This window comes from Onthophagus taurus, chromosome 3 (assembly GCF_036711975.1).
Source record: "Onthophagus taurus isolate NC chromosome 3, IU_Otau_3.0, whole genome shotgun sequence".
In the NCBI taxonomy this organism is placed as follows: Eukaryota; Metazoa; Arthropoda; class Insecta; order Coleoptera; family Scarabaeidae; genus Onthophagus; species Onthophagus taurus.
In genome coordinates this window covers 1780771-1796984 of record NC_091968.1, presented here as the reverse complement: position 1 = coordinate 1796984, position 16214 = coordinate 1780771, and the positions used below count along the sequence as shown (strand labels likewise).

The 16214-nt window shown below is 34.2% G+C and overlaps 1 protein-coding gene across 1 annotated transcript; it reads right to left on the bottom strand.

Moving 5' to 3' along the window:
* Positions 1-7503: 7503 nt before the first annotated feature.
* On the bottom strand, positions 7504-15213 carry LOC139429400 (uncharacterized). Its single transcript, XM_071195127.1, has 2 exons — positions 14483-15213; positions 7504-9656 (listed from the first exon to the last, which is right to left on the bottom strand). The coding sequence occupies exon 2, from the start codon at positions 9654-9656 to the stop codon at positions 7833-7835; it is 1824 nt and encodes a 607-aa protein (XP_071051228.1). The 5' UTR covers positions 14483-15213; the 3' UTR covers positions 7504-7832.
* Between the last annotated feature and the right edge of the window lie 1001 nt (positions 15214-16214).

The window sequence follows — 16214 nt, the reverse complement described above, 5'->3', positions numbered from 1 at the left end:
GTTCTAGTTTTACACCAGTATTATTACTATGTAGAACTAACACGATACATAGAACTAGAAACGGCCCTATATATATTACTATAAATAATATTAGACTAACATTAGCACTAAAACTAACGCTAGACCTAGAAACATTCCGTTTAGCCGTGCGTCTCTTAAGACGGCTAAACCTGAATGTTTCTAGTTGTAAGTTCTAGTGACAGTGGTAGGTAGCGCTAGTTACCATAAAATATCGTATCACCATGTTGCATATTTTTATTGAATTAAAACTAGAATTAGCACTAGACCTAGAACTAGAACTTGGTCGTGCGTCTGAGGGCAAATAATAATCTAAAATAACAAATGAAACTAGACTAGCACTAGAACTAACACAAGACCTAGAACTAGAAACATTCGGGTTTAGCCGTATTTCTCCTAAGATGACTGGTAGGTAGCGCTAGTTGGCATAAAATATCACTATGTTGCATATTTTTATTGAACTAAAACTAGAACTAACACTAGACCTAGAACTAGAAAGTATCCTGCAGCGAATGTTTCTAATTCTAGGTCTAGTGTTAGTTCTAGTTTTGCACTACCATTATCACTAGAATTAACACAACACCTAAAACTGGAAACATTCTGGTGGATCTGTTGATCTATCCGCTGCAGAATTGAGGTTGTGATTTGGTGAAGAAGTTTTAAAGTGATTCAATCAAGTTCTGCATCGAGGGTAAGAGTTATGTTAGGACTGAACATTCATTCTTGGGATGACTGACATTTGTAAACTAAACTAACTCAACATACTATTACCGGAACGAATGACATTTCAAAAAAACCTAACCTTACGCAACATTCCTTCACGGTATAATTGGGATTTCAAAAGAAACTTGACCTATCCTAACAATCCTTCGCGCTATAATTAGGGTTTCTTCACGATATAATTAGCGTTTCAAAAGAAAACTGCCTTACTATCCTAACATTCCTTCTCGGGATGATTGCATTTCAATATAAAACTAACCTTACTCAACGGTTTTTAAAGTATCCTCTGCAGGAGAGATCGGACTCTTCGGAAAAATATTCTTGTGCCAAGAATCCCGATAGCCCGTACGCAAACCATATGATTTGTTACTAGACGATCACGGTTTCTAAAGTGGCTAGCTAGTAATAAAAATAAATACGTCAACGCACTACTTAAAGTGTTAAAATTAATTGACGTGGTAGAAAAAGGTGAAAAGATAAACACATTGTAACGTATAAACCATAAAATATAAATTTAAAAGAAGTAACATCATCCAGCTTAGGGGATTGCTAAAGGTTAGGATGCCACTGAGATCATGCTATCTCTAGTCAGACATTCTAAGAGCTCTAAGGTTTATATGAGTAATTAAGGGTCAACGTTCAGAACATTCAGAGTACTATTTAATCCCTTAGATCAAGACGCGATTGCGTAGAGAGGTCTAGCTTTAGTGATAAAAAGTAGAAACCATCTCAAATTATATGACAAGACGATATATGTATACAGGATCGCTGAAATGACGTATGGAAACGGTCAATTATCTCCTAAAATAAGATATGTGTAGCGAAAAATGTTAAGCTACAAAAATTTTAGTGTTTTTTTAAATCTATTACAGTAAAGAAAAATTAAGTATACAGGGTTTGTCAAAAAGTTATGACGAAACAAAGTTACGTTTTCTTTAATGGAAACATCCATCCTGTATGTTAAGGTAACTTGATGAACTATGGACATAATGGACTAAAATATTTTTATGTAATTTATAAGAGTAATTTCAAAGTTCAATATCTCGAAAACGGTTAAGTTTAGGTGCTACATGAATTTTGTTTAAAATTTGAAGATAAACCGAAATATGAAATAATATACAGGTGTTCCATTAAAGAAAACGTAACTTTGTTTCGTCATAACTTTTTGACTGACCCTGCATACTTAATTTATCTTTATTGTAATAGTTTTAAAAAAACACTAAAACTTTTGTATCTTAACATTTTTCGCTAGCTATCTTACTTTAGGAGATAACCGACCGTTTCCACGTATATCAGCAATCCTGTATATGAGAAGAGACTGATTCATAAAACAAAGATGGTTCTACAGTTACGGATAAACGGTGGGGAATCAGTTGTATTGCAGGAACGTTTTCTGAAAGACTTGCCAAAGTGTTCTCGCATAATTACGAGAAACTACTATAGAAATATACAGTGATGATATAAGTACGAAGGCTTTCACGTCGAACTTGTTTCTGAAGAAGATTGCAACATGGCATCCGAAACGCCAAACATTTTTTCAAAAAACGCACGGCTTAACCCGAAAGTTTCTAGTACTAGGTCTAGTGTTAGTTCTAGTGATAGTGCTAGTGTTAGTTCTAGTTTTAGTTTAAATACAGTGATGATCTTTTAAAAGTTCCAAAATAAATATACACTGTCAAACATTCTCATAGTGCCAATGATGGTAATTATTTAAACCCACTTATAGCTAGATGGTATGACGTCCATATCTTAGCAACTAGTGGTAAGATTGTTCTTAAAATTCTGCTTATAACATCAATTGGTATACTTGGTGTTAGCACTGATAGTAAGTTCCAATTGGCTACGTTGTCGTTTATCTGCATGTAATGCAGACTTAACTTTGATGCGAACAGATTTGATGGGGTTTTCTAACTAAATCTTGTCAAAGAAAGCCAAAAGTAAAGTTTTTTCTAACATTTCAACTATGCTATAAATAGATAGGGTTGCCTGGATAACAACATATCCGTTTAGCGTATGTTGTGGATGGATTGTGAAAAGTTTTGTGATCTCAAATCATGCTTTCGTCTAATTGCTAGAGCTTTAGGACTTCAACTTACCCTCTAAAATGCACCATTTTCGAGATACAGGGTGTTGAAATTTAATAAGAAAAATCGAACCGTTTATCGTACAGAAAACATCGGTTGTAAGCATATTCTACTCATAATAAGCTAAGTTTTGTGCAAGAAAAAAAAGTCATAATTGGTGAAGATTTTGTAGTGGTTGTTTTTCTCCCCAACTTCTACGCCACTAGAAAAAATACCAAAATGTAAAATAAAAAAAAAATTTTAAATGATACAAAAGTTGTCTTTTCAAAATTCTCCAAACCGTAAAGGTTATATAACTTATTTTTAACAAGTAGGCTTTAAATTTTATAACAAAAGCTACATCCTGTCAAAATAACAATTAGTTTGTACCTGCAAAAAGTAAACTTGTATTACAAAATTAAAAATGAATTACACAAACGTTGAAATATGCGAAATGCATTACCTTTACGGAATGGCGTGCGGTAATTCCTCAGAAGCAAAGCGGTTGTATTAAGAAAGACATCCTCATCGCCCAGTACCACACCATAACTTGTTTCTACGCATTCACCAACGACAATGGGAAAATGGAAGTTTTAAAAGGAATACTGCTGATAATGGGCGGCCGATGTAAGTTGCAAATCCCCAAGTAGAAGAGGCTGTCCTCAACGAAATTGATGAAAATTCGACCACAAGTATCAGCAAAATTGCTCACAACTTAAACCTATCTCATTCGACGGTTTGGAGAATTTTGAAAAAACAACTTTTATATCCCTACCATATCCAAAGAGTATTATCTTGTATTGCCAAGACTTATGCAAGACTTACAAGCCTTATACTTGTCTTATGATATTTTTCTGTCTGCCCTCATTTTCGTACGTTTTTTAAATGTGCAAGATATGTATATTCGGGTTTTTTGGATTGTTTTAATATTTTATCATATCGTTAGGCCTATCGTTGTTTTGTCGCTTTTTGGCTTGTGTTGATGTGCTCAAAAATAAAAAAAAAAAAATAGTTTTTTTACGTGGTGCAATTGTCATGGTTCGGCGTTCTTTTTAAAACTTTGACTGTAAATTTTATTTTATTATTTATTTAATGTTATAAAGAAAAGAATTTAAATTGTAATTTGATTCAATTATGGTTTTGCATTTTTATATTGTTTTTTGTAGATTCAAACTGATGACGGCCTGAATATGGCCGAAAACCGGTTTTTTGAGTAAATGAAATTATAATTATTTAGCGAGAAAGAAGTTTCTATTTCTTAATTATAGTTCTCGCAATATGGATATACAATATAATATTATTGCCAAGAGATTTTCCGCCAAGGTTGGTTTTTTATACATGGATGCAAGACAAAATAGCTCAAAATCATGAGTTTGATGCCGAAGTTCTGTTTACTGATGATGCATCTTTCTTGAAGGATGGTATTTTCAATTTTCACAATAACCACATATCGGCAGAAGAAAATCCACATGAAATTGCAGAAGGCCATCGTCAGCAACAATTTTCCATAATTGTTTGGGCTGCCATCGTCGGTGATCATTTGATAGGCCCACATTTTTTACTGAACAGATTAAACGGTGCAGATTATCGACAATTTCTAGAAGAAGTACTGTGGGAACTGCTGGAAGATGTATCGCTCCAAGTAAGACAAAACATGTACTTTATGCATGATGGAGCTCCGGCCCACTTTAGTTTGGTTGCTCGCCAATACTTGGACGACGAATACCCAGACAGTTGAATCGATCGAGGAGGTCCGCACCCTTGGCCACCGCGATCTCAGAAACTTAATTGTTTAGATTTTTTCATTTGGGGCCATCTGAAAACCCTAGTCTACGCTACTCCAGTTGAAAATGTTGACCAATTAAGACAGCGCATTATTGTATCTTGCGACATAATTCGGAAAAATCTGGGAATTTTCCTGCGTGTTAGACAGTTAATTTGTCGAAGAATTGCTGCGTGCATTGAAGCTAACGGCGGACATTTCCAACATTTAATTTAACTGTGTATGATTTGTAATTGTTTTTTTTTATGAAGTTACCGTTTTAGTAAAATAAAATTTTTGTATCTTTGTATCTGGAAAATGATGCATTTTAGAGGGTAAGTCCTGCGCATATATTATGAAACACCCTGTATATCAAAGAGTTGACCGGAAACTCAACCCCTTTCTTTAATCACGTTTGATATTGTGACACTGAAAATTGTAGTCCTAACTTTGTCAGCATAAAACTGATCTTGAATTTGTAATTCTTTAATTTCGTGCTTTTCTTTAAAACATTGTAACCAATCTGTTGAAAGTATAGTGTTGTTTTTAGCAAATACATATGAACCAAATGCACTTTACCACTACATTTTCTAGTTATTTCTTTCATTATTTTCCTATGTAAAGGGCTGATGTTTCACGCATAGAAATAAATGTTCCAATTTGGACTGTTATGAATAATTCGAGTATTAATCAACAAAATTAGCTGTTTCCAATTTTGTGGAGTGGTCAAAAAAATTTTTTTGCTTATATTGCTAAGAATTATAAAGTGATTTCACCTCTAATAACCCTTTATAATAACATCTCATAATTTATAACGCTTCAGGATCATTATCTTACCAGAAAAAAAGGGGTTAAAGCATTAAATAAAGACATCCCTTCCCTATCTCTTCGTATTTCAATTTCTTTTCACCCCTTTTCCTACACATCACCCAATTTCCACCCCTAAAAAAAATTTTAAAATTACACATCGCGTGCTCGCCTTTTATATTTGTTCAAACCGCGCTCTTCGCATTATAAACCGATTCTGATTATCATTGGGTTCTAATAGGAGATGAAACCTATTTCGAAGCGTTCATGCGACGATAATGATCATTTTTCGCATCGTCGACTGATTTAACGGACGTTCACTTTGACTTTTATAGTCGTCGCGATGTATTTAATAATTTTTAGCGATGATTTACAGCGGTCGAGGCTGAGAATTTTTTTCCGGGATTCGATTTTTGCAACCATGCGTCAAGTTCTAATTGAAATCTAAGTGATATATGATTTGAAAAATCTCTCTTTTTAATAAATAATTTATTTAAGTATTCTTGTACAGATCAATTTAGATCAAAGTCAAAAATGTTGATGACACACACACACACGATGCGTTAAGAGGGTTATTAGCCCCCACTTAACTCATCAACCTACAAGGACGACGACTTTACAAGGGGGTGTTTCACCCCACAAACGAACGTCAACGTGGAGTACTACGACAGACATTCCCGGCGATTTTATCTGTCTAATCCGTCGAAATAATACAAGTATCTAGGTTCGTCGTTTAAACCCCCGTCAGGAAGAAGAAGAGGACGTTTTGTGGAAGAGGGAAAGCTAGTTTTAATAAAACACAAAAGGCATTCCACCGACGTCATTTCGAACCCACCCCCTAAAAAGCACCGCTGCTCCCGGACGTCCTTTACCGTTTCGAACTCCTCTTTTCCTTCTTATTTAGGGGAATCCCTCGGAGTCTGTACGTTACGAAACAGAATAAAGGAGAGAGATGAAAGAATAGAAAGGGACGGGGAATTTTAAAAGGTGGTTATTCAGTGGAAAACGTCCTTGGATTTTATTGGAATTGTAATTTGTAGGTTTACTCTCACCCTCTTACTGTCTTCCGATTAAAATTAAGGGGGTGTTTAATACTGTATTAGAACGAATGGAACAAAAAAACTGATTACAAATTTCAATTATACAGAATAATCCGACCATTATTCCAATCAAATATTGAAAAATCCATTTCCGGTTCACTCGGAATCGGACCAAATCGAACGAATAGTCGATTCCCCGCAATTTCGTTTTATAATTTAATAACCGATTTCGCCTCTTTCCCCTTAGTCATTATTTTGATGGCGTAAAAGCTCCAATATCATCGCGTCCCCGCAAACGTGCATCCCCCGCACGTTTAATTGGCCACCCCGAATCCCATTTCGTATTAGCCGTGCCGCCGAGAGTCGTAATTGTAATAATAATTGTAATTCTACTACCGGGGCGGAAGCTTTGTCGATTTCGCGTCGAGTGGCAAATCCTTTGTGAATCCCGGTTGCCGCTATTGTTGTTGTTGTTCAACGGGAACGTTTCCGTTTTTAATTGGAAAAGGCGAACTAGAACCCTTTTAGTGAAATTGTTAAATGTTCCAATCGAGAGAGGCTTTTGAACGAAACTCTAGCAATTTTAGAGAGTTTTAATCGAAATATATTTTTTTAATTTGCAATCAAAATTTTTAATAACCAACAATTATTTTTTTCGAAACGTGAAGATTAAAATCAGTTCGTGTATGGAGGTATAAATTTAAATCAATACACGTGTAACTAACGGGGGATTACGGGAGGTTTTGACCTGCCAAAAGCTTTAGATCTGCTTTTAGCTGTTATACACATTGTAACGTTCGTAATCCGTTCATTAGATATCGCCAACGGTCAACATAACACATCCTTTAATCTCATTAACCTTATTAACCATTCAGTCCATTTTAATGGAACTCGACAAAAGAATTTTAGTTTATCATTAGTTAACTTATATAATAATGTAATCCTTTTAAATTAAATTTAATTAATCAAAATCACCATCTTTATAGTATACCAAGACTTTCTTTTTATATCTTTTAGCACACTGTTGGGGATGGTTTACCCAACGTAGATTTTGGGATGCTGACGAGGTTTTTTTTGAAAGTATGGACAGAACTAACGCTCCACAGTTTATTGACGTGCTTACTTCTTATTACATTAACAACTTGCTTACAACTAACTTAAAATTACCTAAATTCGTAATTGCGAAATAGAGACAAGGAATAAAAGAAAGAAAGGAAAGATAGGATTGTCGACCAATATTGCTAAGTAAGGAAAAGAATCATGTTACACAATTTTGGTTAATTAATAGAAAAGAAAATGACTGAGTTTAAAATAAAGAGAAAAGAATAACATTAAGAGAAAAGAATAACATTAAGAGAAAAGAATAACATTAAGAGAGGAGAATAACATAATTATAATTATACACTCGCAACACGTCCCCCCTTAATTAGGAAATTTGTAGGAAGGGTTGCTGCAAATTTCTATTGTATCTACGGATTCGGCAGAATTTTGAGTAGGCTGTACTACGTCTACAGGTTTTTCTTTTTTTAATTTTCGCAATACTATTATTACAATGGTAACAATTATAAAAATTATCAATAATACATAAATGGATACATAATGATGTACATCGTGAACATTTGGAACTAATTCTTTTTGCTTATCTTTTAAATGACTTAAACTAACACTAAATTTACTTAAACTTATTAAGTTATTTGACATTAACGAATAATTGTACTTGGGAACATTAGCAAAATTTATCTTTGACTTCCAAAACGCTTCAGTCATATTAATTTTTGGAATAAAAGGAGTAATAAAATTTGTAATTTGCTTAATTTCGTTAAATGATTGTAAAATTACATTGTCAGCATAAGCTACACATTTTGGTTGTAGATTTAAAATTCCTGTGTTATTTAATTCAATCGACGATTTACTAAATTTACAATTTATTTGTAGGGATGTCGCCTTAGGGGCTGCAAAAATCCAAGAATTTGGAGCTTCATTTTTTACGAATAAAGGGTGTAATAAATGTATTAATCGTTTGTCGCATGATTCTGATATTTTACTTTTACTATAAATTGATATTTCGCAGTTCTCACTGGCAGCTACGAAATGTAAAGGTTCTTTTTGTTCACAAAGTAATTTTTCATTTAAAGTAATACATGACTTAACATAATCTATATCAGTTTGAAAAAATTGTTGCTTATTATTATCTATTACTAAATACGATTTCGATGGCACAATAAAACTAAATAAATCTTTATCTAAACGCACTGGGAGACTTGTCACTTTTACTAAATCGTAAACGTCGCGGTTGGTTAATGGTACACGCACTATGAAATATATTATTTCTCCATTTCGATATACTGACAGTTTCAAAAGTTTGTACAATTCATGAGAATTTGCTAAAATGAGAGTGACTGGAAAGGTCGAATCTGTGGGAATTAAATTTTGAATTTTCTGCAGTTCCGAAACTAATTTTGCTGGGCTTAATAACAAAGGGTGGATAATTCCTTGATGGGCATTTATAAGGATTTCTAGTAAATTACCTTGATATTGACTAAAATGATTTGCAAGTAAATCGAAAAGTAGTACACTTTCGTCAATAGTTTGATAAAGCTTTATTTTTGCGGTGGCATTATTAACAGAATTTGATATTTTTTCGATATAATCTGTAATATGTTCTAATTTAGTTTGTAATTTCCGGTAAATAGGATTATTCTTAGTAGTGTTCAAGGCATTCATGGCACTTTCGAAAGTCGACACTTGATATTTTGATAACTCAATGAGTTTATTTTGATTTTCCTCTAAATAATTAATCTTTTTATTGAACATAGCACCGTCTTCAGCATCCAATGTACCGAAAAGCAATTTGGCTGCTCCGCCAATAATATTAACTGCACCCCGTTTGTTTCTTACATTATTATTAGTAGTGGCTAAAAGGTCAGCTACAAGAAGATCATTCTGTTTTAATCTTTCAAGAGTCGCATTCATTACAGAAGTGAATGTGTAACAAAATTGATCAGGAAGTACCTCTCTATTACTATTACAAATTTCATTGGTTTTTAAGGAACTAACAGTGACTAGTTGATACAGTTCTTTATAACTTCTAAGATCTATTGAGTTATACAGTTTCCAAACAGTGTTGTAAAGAGATAAGGCGTGTATTTGTTCAAAATAGAGGCCAGGATTTGATTCTATTCGATTTATCTCAAATCCCTGCTCCGGCGTGGCGACCACTATAGAGATTAGGATTAGTATCAGCATCTGAAATGATTATCTTTGATTAATAGTTTGAAACAATTTTAATCTGTTATTATGCACTTTAACTTTTTTGTTACCAATTTGTATAGTTGAATTTTCTGGAGAGTTAATTTCGATGACATTATAAGGACCGTTATATAATTTGTCAAGTTTATTTTTCCGTTTTTCGTTACGTAACAAAACTTTGTCACCTAATTTTACCGTCAATGGGTTTACTGATTTATCGTAAAGTGTTTTAGATATTTCTTTATTTTTTATCATATTTTCTCTCGCTAATTCATGACAGTGCTGCAATCTAGCTTTTAATTCATTTTGGTACAAATCGTAATTGTAACATATTTCGGGTATTTTCTTTAAGGAAGAGGGAATTTCTGCTTCATGACCAAATAATAAATGAAACGGTGTAAAATTCGTAGCAGAATGTACGGAAGTATTGTATGTAAATAATGCATAAGGAAGCCATGTATCCCAGTTGTTTTTATCCTTGTCAACAAAATTTCTTAAATATTCTGTTAAATTTCGGTGCGAACGTTCGAGACTGCCGTTTGACTGTGGGTGGTATGCTGTTGTTTGGATTTTAGTAATCTTTAAAATTTTACATGTCTCCTTAAATATTGAACTTAAAAAATTTGCACCCTGATCTGTTAATACGCACTTTGGCGTTCCAAATTTACAAATTATTGATGTAACAAATGCTTCCGCAATAGTGTAACTTTCCTGATTTGGAAGGGGAATTGCTTCACAAAATTTCGTTAAATCATCTTCGAATGTCAAAATATATTTGTTTCGCGCTTCCGTTTCCGGGTAAGGACCCATGATGTCTAAGAAAACCTTTTCAAAAGGTTTAGTAGATGTTGTTGTTATCGCTAAAGGCATTCTCGTATGTTTACCTGATTTATTTTGCTGACATTTACCGCATGATTTAATAAAGTTCTTTATATCTTTTAACATTTTGGGCCATTTGTAATGTTTTCTAATGCGTTTATAAGTCTTTGCGATACCTTGATGTCCTCCTAAAGGGTTAGTATGGTATTCTTTAAAAATTATTAGTTTCTCTTCCTCTGTCCCGATGTCACTGACATTATTGTGATAAATTGTTAAAGTTACGCTAGTTATCGTTTGAAAGATATACCGTAACATTGATCGTATGATATTGATTTTAAAATTATTATAAGGTGGATACTTAGTGAAGTTTACCAAGGCTAAATTAATTAAATTATTTCTTTGAACGTAATCCGCAAGAATTTTGACTGAATCAAACATTTCTTCGTTAGTAAGTTTTTCTTTTGTCGTTATTAATAGGAATTCAATATCCTTCATGTTGACTCGAGTTACGGATTGTTGTACTACAGTTGTAGAATTAAACTTATCAATCGTTTCTGCATCGAGTTGCATTTTCTCGAACATGATACCGTTTACACGAGGATTAGTTGTTATGAAATGTACCCGTACACAAGACGCAGAAGCGGATTCAATATTTTCATGACTGTCTTTTATTTTCTCGTTTAAAATTAATCTGTTATTTGATTTAGAAATAAAATCTTCGTAGTTGGGTTTTGATTGACTCCGTGTAATGGCATTAATAAGAGTTGGAATACGGCTAAGGGCATCGGCGTTTGTGTTTTGTTTCCCCGGTTTATGTATAATTTCATACTCGTATTCCTCAAGTTTCAACCTGAATTTTAAAAGTCTACTCCCTGGATCTTTTACGGAAAATAACCACGTTAAAGGTTTATGATCGGTAATGACACAAAACTTTTTTCCAATAAGGTACGGCCTGAAATGCTTTACAGCCCAACAGATTGCCAACAATTCACGTTCCGTTGTACTGTAATTTCTCTCTGCTCTAGCCAGTGTACGAGAAGCATATGCTATAGGTAAGTCTTTCCCAATTTTTCCCTGGGAAAGAATTGCGCCCACAGCAAAATTACTGGCATCAGTAGTAAGGAGAAATTCACGCGAAAAGTCCGGGTATTGTAGAAGAGGAGCTGTACTTAATTTTTCTTTAAGTGTTACAAAAGCTTCTAAACAAGAGGGTGACCAATTGAATTCAACATTTTTCTTGAGCAATTCTGTTAATGGCAAAGAAATTTTAGCGAAATTTTGTATGTAACGCCTATAATAACCTGCTAATCCCAAAAACGATTTTATTTCTTTGGAGTTTTGTGGTACAGGATAATTCTTAACGCAATCAATTTTAGTCGGATCCGGGTACGTACCATTTTCGGTTATTATATGGCCTAAATAAATTAACTCTGGCCGCAGGAATTCACACTTTTCCGGTTTTAAACGTAAATTACTTTTTTTTAATCGTTCGAATACTTCAGTTAATTTTTGGTTGTGTTCTTGAAGTGTTTTCCCATAGATAATTATATCATCTAAGAATACAAAACATTTGATTCCTTGTAACCCTACTAATACAGAATTCATCAATCTTTGAAAAGTAGCTGGTGCTCCCTTGAGTCCAAATGGCATACGATTAAATTCATAATGGCCATATGCCGTGGAAAAAGCGGTTTTATGTTTATCCGAAGGTGACATGCGCACTTGGTGATATCCGGAAGCCAAATCCAATGAACTGAAAAATTTTGAATTTCCGAGTTGATCCAAAATCTCGGTGATGTTTGGTAACGGATGAACTGAGGATATTGTTTTTTCATTCAGCTTTCGAAAATCTACCACTACTCGCCACTGTTTATTACCATGAAGATCATTCTTCTTGGGAACTACCAAAAGAGGAGAATTATATGGTGACTGGGATTCAGTGATTATGTTATTTTGTAACATGGAATCAATTTGCGTTTTTATTTGTTCTTGTTGATGATGAGGCAATCGATAGGGTCTAATATTTACTGGAATTTCATCTTGAGTCGGTATAGAATGATTAACTAAACTCGTATATGGAAGAGAATCACCTTCTAAAAGAAAAATACTATGAAATTGTTTACAGATTTTTAGAATGCTTTCACATTCTTCAGGAGTCATATGATCTGTTCGAATAGAATTTTTTAAGATTTGTAGCCTTTCGCAGGTAGTATCAGAGGAATTAAAACTTAGTATGTCAAACTGAGTAAGATCGATAAATTCAATATTAGGATTTCCAATTTGAACTTCGTGTTCATTACTGTTTACAATTGGAACATAACAATAACCGTTTTCTGGTTTGATTATGCAGTTTCCGATGAAACATCCATTTTTAATTTCATTTGAAAGACATAGAGATTCAGATGTTGCACTTGTTTTGACGTGAACTATCGACTCAGTTCTTGCCGGTAACTTTACCACATTATTCGATGCCACTTCTACCATAGGTAGGGAGATAGTTTGAACGGAAATCTTAAAATCTACCTGTCTTCGTTCGTAGTCGATTTTTGCTTTATATTTCATAAAAAAATCTTTTCCCAATATTCCGCAAGACGTAATAGGGAAATCGTCAGGGACTAAATGAATTGTATGAGGGACGATTTCGTTTCCAATGAAGAATTTTGCATGGCATATGCCGTAGGAGAATATAGGGTTATCACCTATGCCTCTTAATTCCGATTTGTATTTTAGATGGCATACAGTGTCTTCCTTTACACAGCACCTTTTTATGATTGTAACTTGACTACCACTGTCAATTAAGAATTTTAAAGGTTTAGGAGTGATATCTGCACAGAGTTCTATTTCATCTAAGGTTGTTTTCGTTACAATATTAATTTTATAAGAAGGAATAGAAGAATTCTGAATTAATGACGTCGGATAGGCTTCTAATAATGTGGACGGCTCGGATTGCCTAAAGCTCCGGCCGTCGCCATCAAGTTTCCCGAATTCGAATTAGAATCTGTTTCAACCGTGTTTACGCGTGGTTGTTGACGTTTGAATTCGTCAGCGCGTTTCTTTTTATAACATTCGCGAATGTGATGACCGGGTTTTTTGCAATATGCACAAGTGATCGTGTTTACCGTAGTTTCTTGTTTTATTTCGCGCTTGTAAGGAATGCTAGGAATTTGTGCATGCGCACCTTGAGTTTGATTACGTTTAATAAAACAATCCTTTTCTAGGTGACCTAGTTTTGAACAAAAATGACATTTGGATCTTCCCGTGGATTTATTCTCAGTTTTTTTATGACCCAATACATTATTGAGACGTTCCTCCTCAACTGCGGCCGAAATTGCTTCAGTGAGGGTAGTGAATCGCGAAGCTTTAATAAGAACTTTGTATTGGTAATTAAGACCTTGTGTGAATGCTTGATAAGCGGATTTTTGATTTAAATTTTGAATAAGAGTTGCGGATTCTGGCCCTTGGCTCGCTATACATGCGTCATTTAAGTCGTTAAGTAATTGTTCAATTTTGTTCGCAAAATCTCTAACGCTTTCGTTATTGCCTTGTCGACAATTCAATAATTCCAATTGAAGTTGTGCAATTGACCTGGACTCTAAAAATTGTTCTTGTAGCAGTACCTTTAAATCGGCCCATTTAGTAACAGATTTGTATTTAATCAAGTGATAAGCTGGACCCGAAAGTTTTGTAATTATGATTTTTGCAAGTAACGCCTTGTCGGCATCGGATGTTAAAGATGTACTCATAATATCACAACATGACACAAATTTATGAAATTCCGATCGATTACCACTGAATTCGGGTATTATTTTAAGAGCCATATTAATGTCGAGTTTCGATTCGGTCATATTGTCATCTAAATTATTTGAATTCGGAGGAGAATAAACCCTTGAAACAATATGTGAGTTTTGATTTAAATTTTGAGATACTGGTGGAAAATTCAACTTTTTTGTTTGGCTTCGCAAATTCATCAAAATATTCTCATGAAAGTACAACAATTGACTTACTGTTGGTGTTGCGCGCGTCTCTCGGTATTGACGTTCACAGTAGGCGGCGCTGATGATGGCTGGAATTGATGAAGTTATGCTAGGTGGCGCTGATGATGGCGTCGTTGATGAGTTGGCAGCAACTTCCGGTAATAATGCGTCCTGGGCGTTGATGATGACGTGGATGATTTTTACGAGTCCCCTCGTAGTTCTGGTCCTCCTTTTGGTGTACTCGGATACCCTTCGCTTTTCCTTGCTTTAGGTTGTCCCACCAAATTTTCCACACTCCAATAAGAGTTTGATTAGTATACCTCGTATCACCTCTTATATTTTGCACACCCCACACCTGACACCAAAATATGTTGGGGATGGTTTACCCAACGTAGATTTTGGGATGCTGACGAGGTTTTTTTTGAAAGTATGGACAGAACTAACGCTCCACAGTTTATTGACGTGCTTACTTCTTATTACATTAACAACTTGCTTACAACTAACTTAAAATTACCTAAATTCGTAATTGCGAAATAGAGACAAGGAATAAAAGAAAGAAAGGAAAGATAGGATTGTCGACCAATATTGCTAAGTAAGGAAAAGAATCATGTTACACAATTTTGGTTAATTAATAGAAAAGAAAATGACTGAGTTTAAAATAAAGAGAAAAGAATAACATTAAGAGAAAAGAATAACATTAAGAGAAAAGAATAACATTAAGAGAGGAGAATAACATAATTATAATTATACACTCGCAACAACACCTTCAAAATTATAATTAATTTTTCAAAAACATGGATATACATATACAGGGTGGTCCATTTAACATGAGACAAGTGATTATCTCGAAAACGGTTCATTTTACATAAAAATGAACCAAATCAAAGTTGTTCTGTGCGAAGGGAGAAACCATATGACGATACCATTTTTTGATCCTATGTTTTTGATTGCAAAATCTGAATCTATGGATAAAAGTAAAATAAATTTAAATTAAAAGGTTTTGTATCTAAACATCTTTTGTAGACAAAATCTACATAATTTTTTTTATTCAAATACCGTGAAATTTCCCTAACTCGAACTTCTATATCTCGAATTATCCTCTAAGGCCCACTTTTACCATCCTCCTGATAAACTATCTAGAGGATAGTTACCATGGTTACGGCGGTTTTCAGCGCTCTCATTGGCTAAGAGCTGGACTTATCTATCGGATAAATTTATCAGGAGGTGGTAAAAGTGGGCCTAAGTCGAATTATATTCGTAAGCTCAAGCGTTTGACTAGGTTTCAAATGTATTTTTATCTCTTTAAGGGCCGGTTGTACCACCTCCCGATAAACTATCTAACGGATAATTACCATGGATACAACGGTTTTAAGCGCTCTCATTGGCTAAGGCTCGTTACTACCATCTTCTGGTTAAGCTATCTAAGGGATTATTACTATGGTTACGGCTATTTCACGCGTTCTGATTGGCTAGTACATGTGTTTATCTATAAGATAAATTTAACTAAAAGATGGTAGTAATGGACCTAAGTGCGCCAATTTATCTATCGGATAAATTTATCGGGAGTTGGTACAACCGGCCCTAAGTCCCACTTTTACTACCTCTTGATAAATTTAACCGCTAGATAGAGCTTCATTATACAGCCTTTCTGCGTCGCGCCTTGATTGTTCGAGTGGTACCAATAAATAATTCCTACAGCAATTGAAAAATGTACAAATCATAATAATATTTTAAATTTTATTACTTGTTTTGGTATCCACCA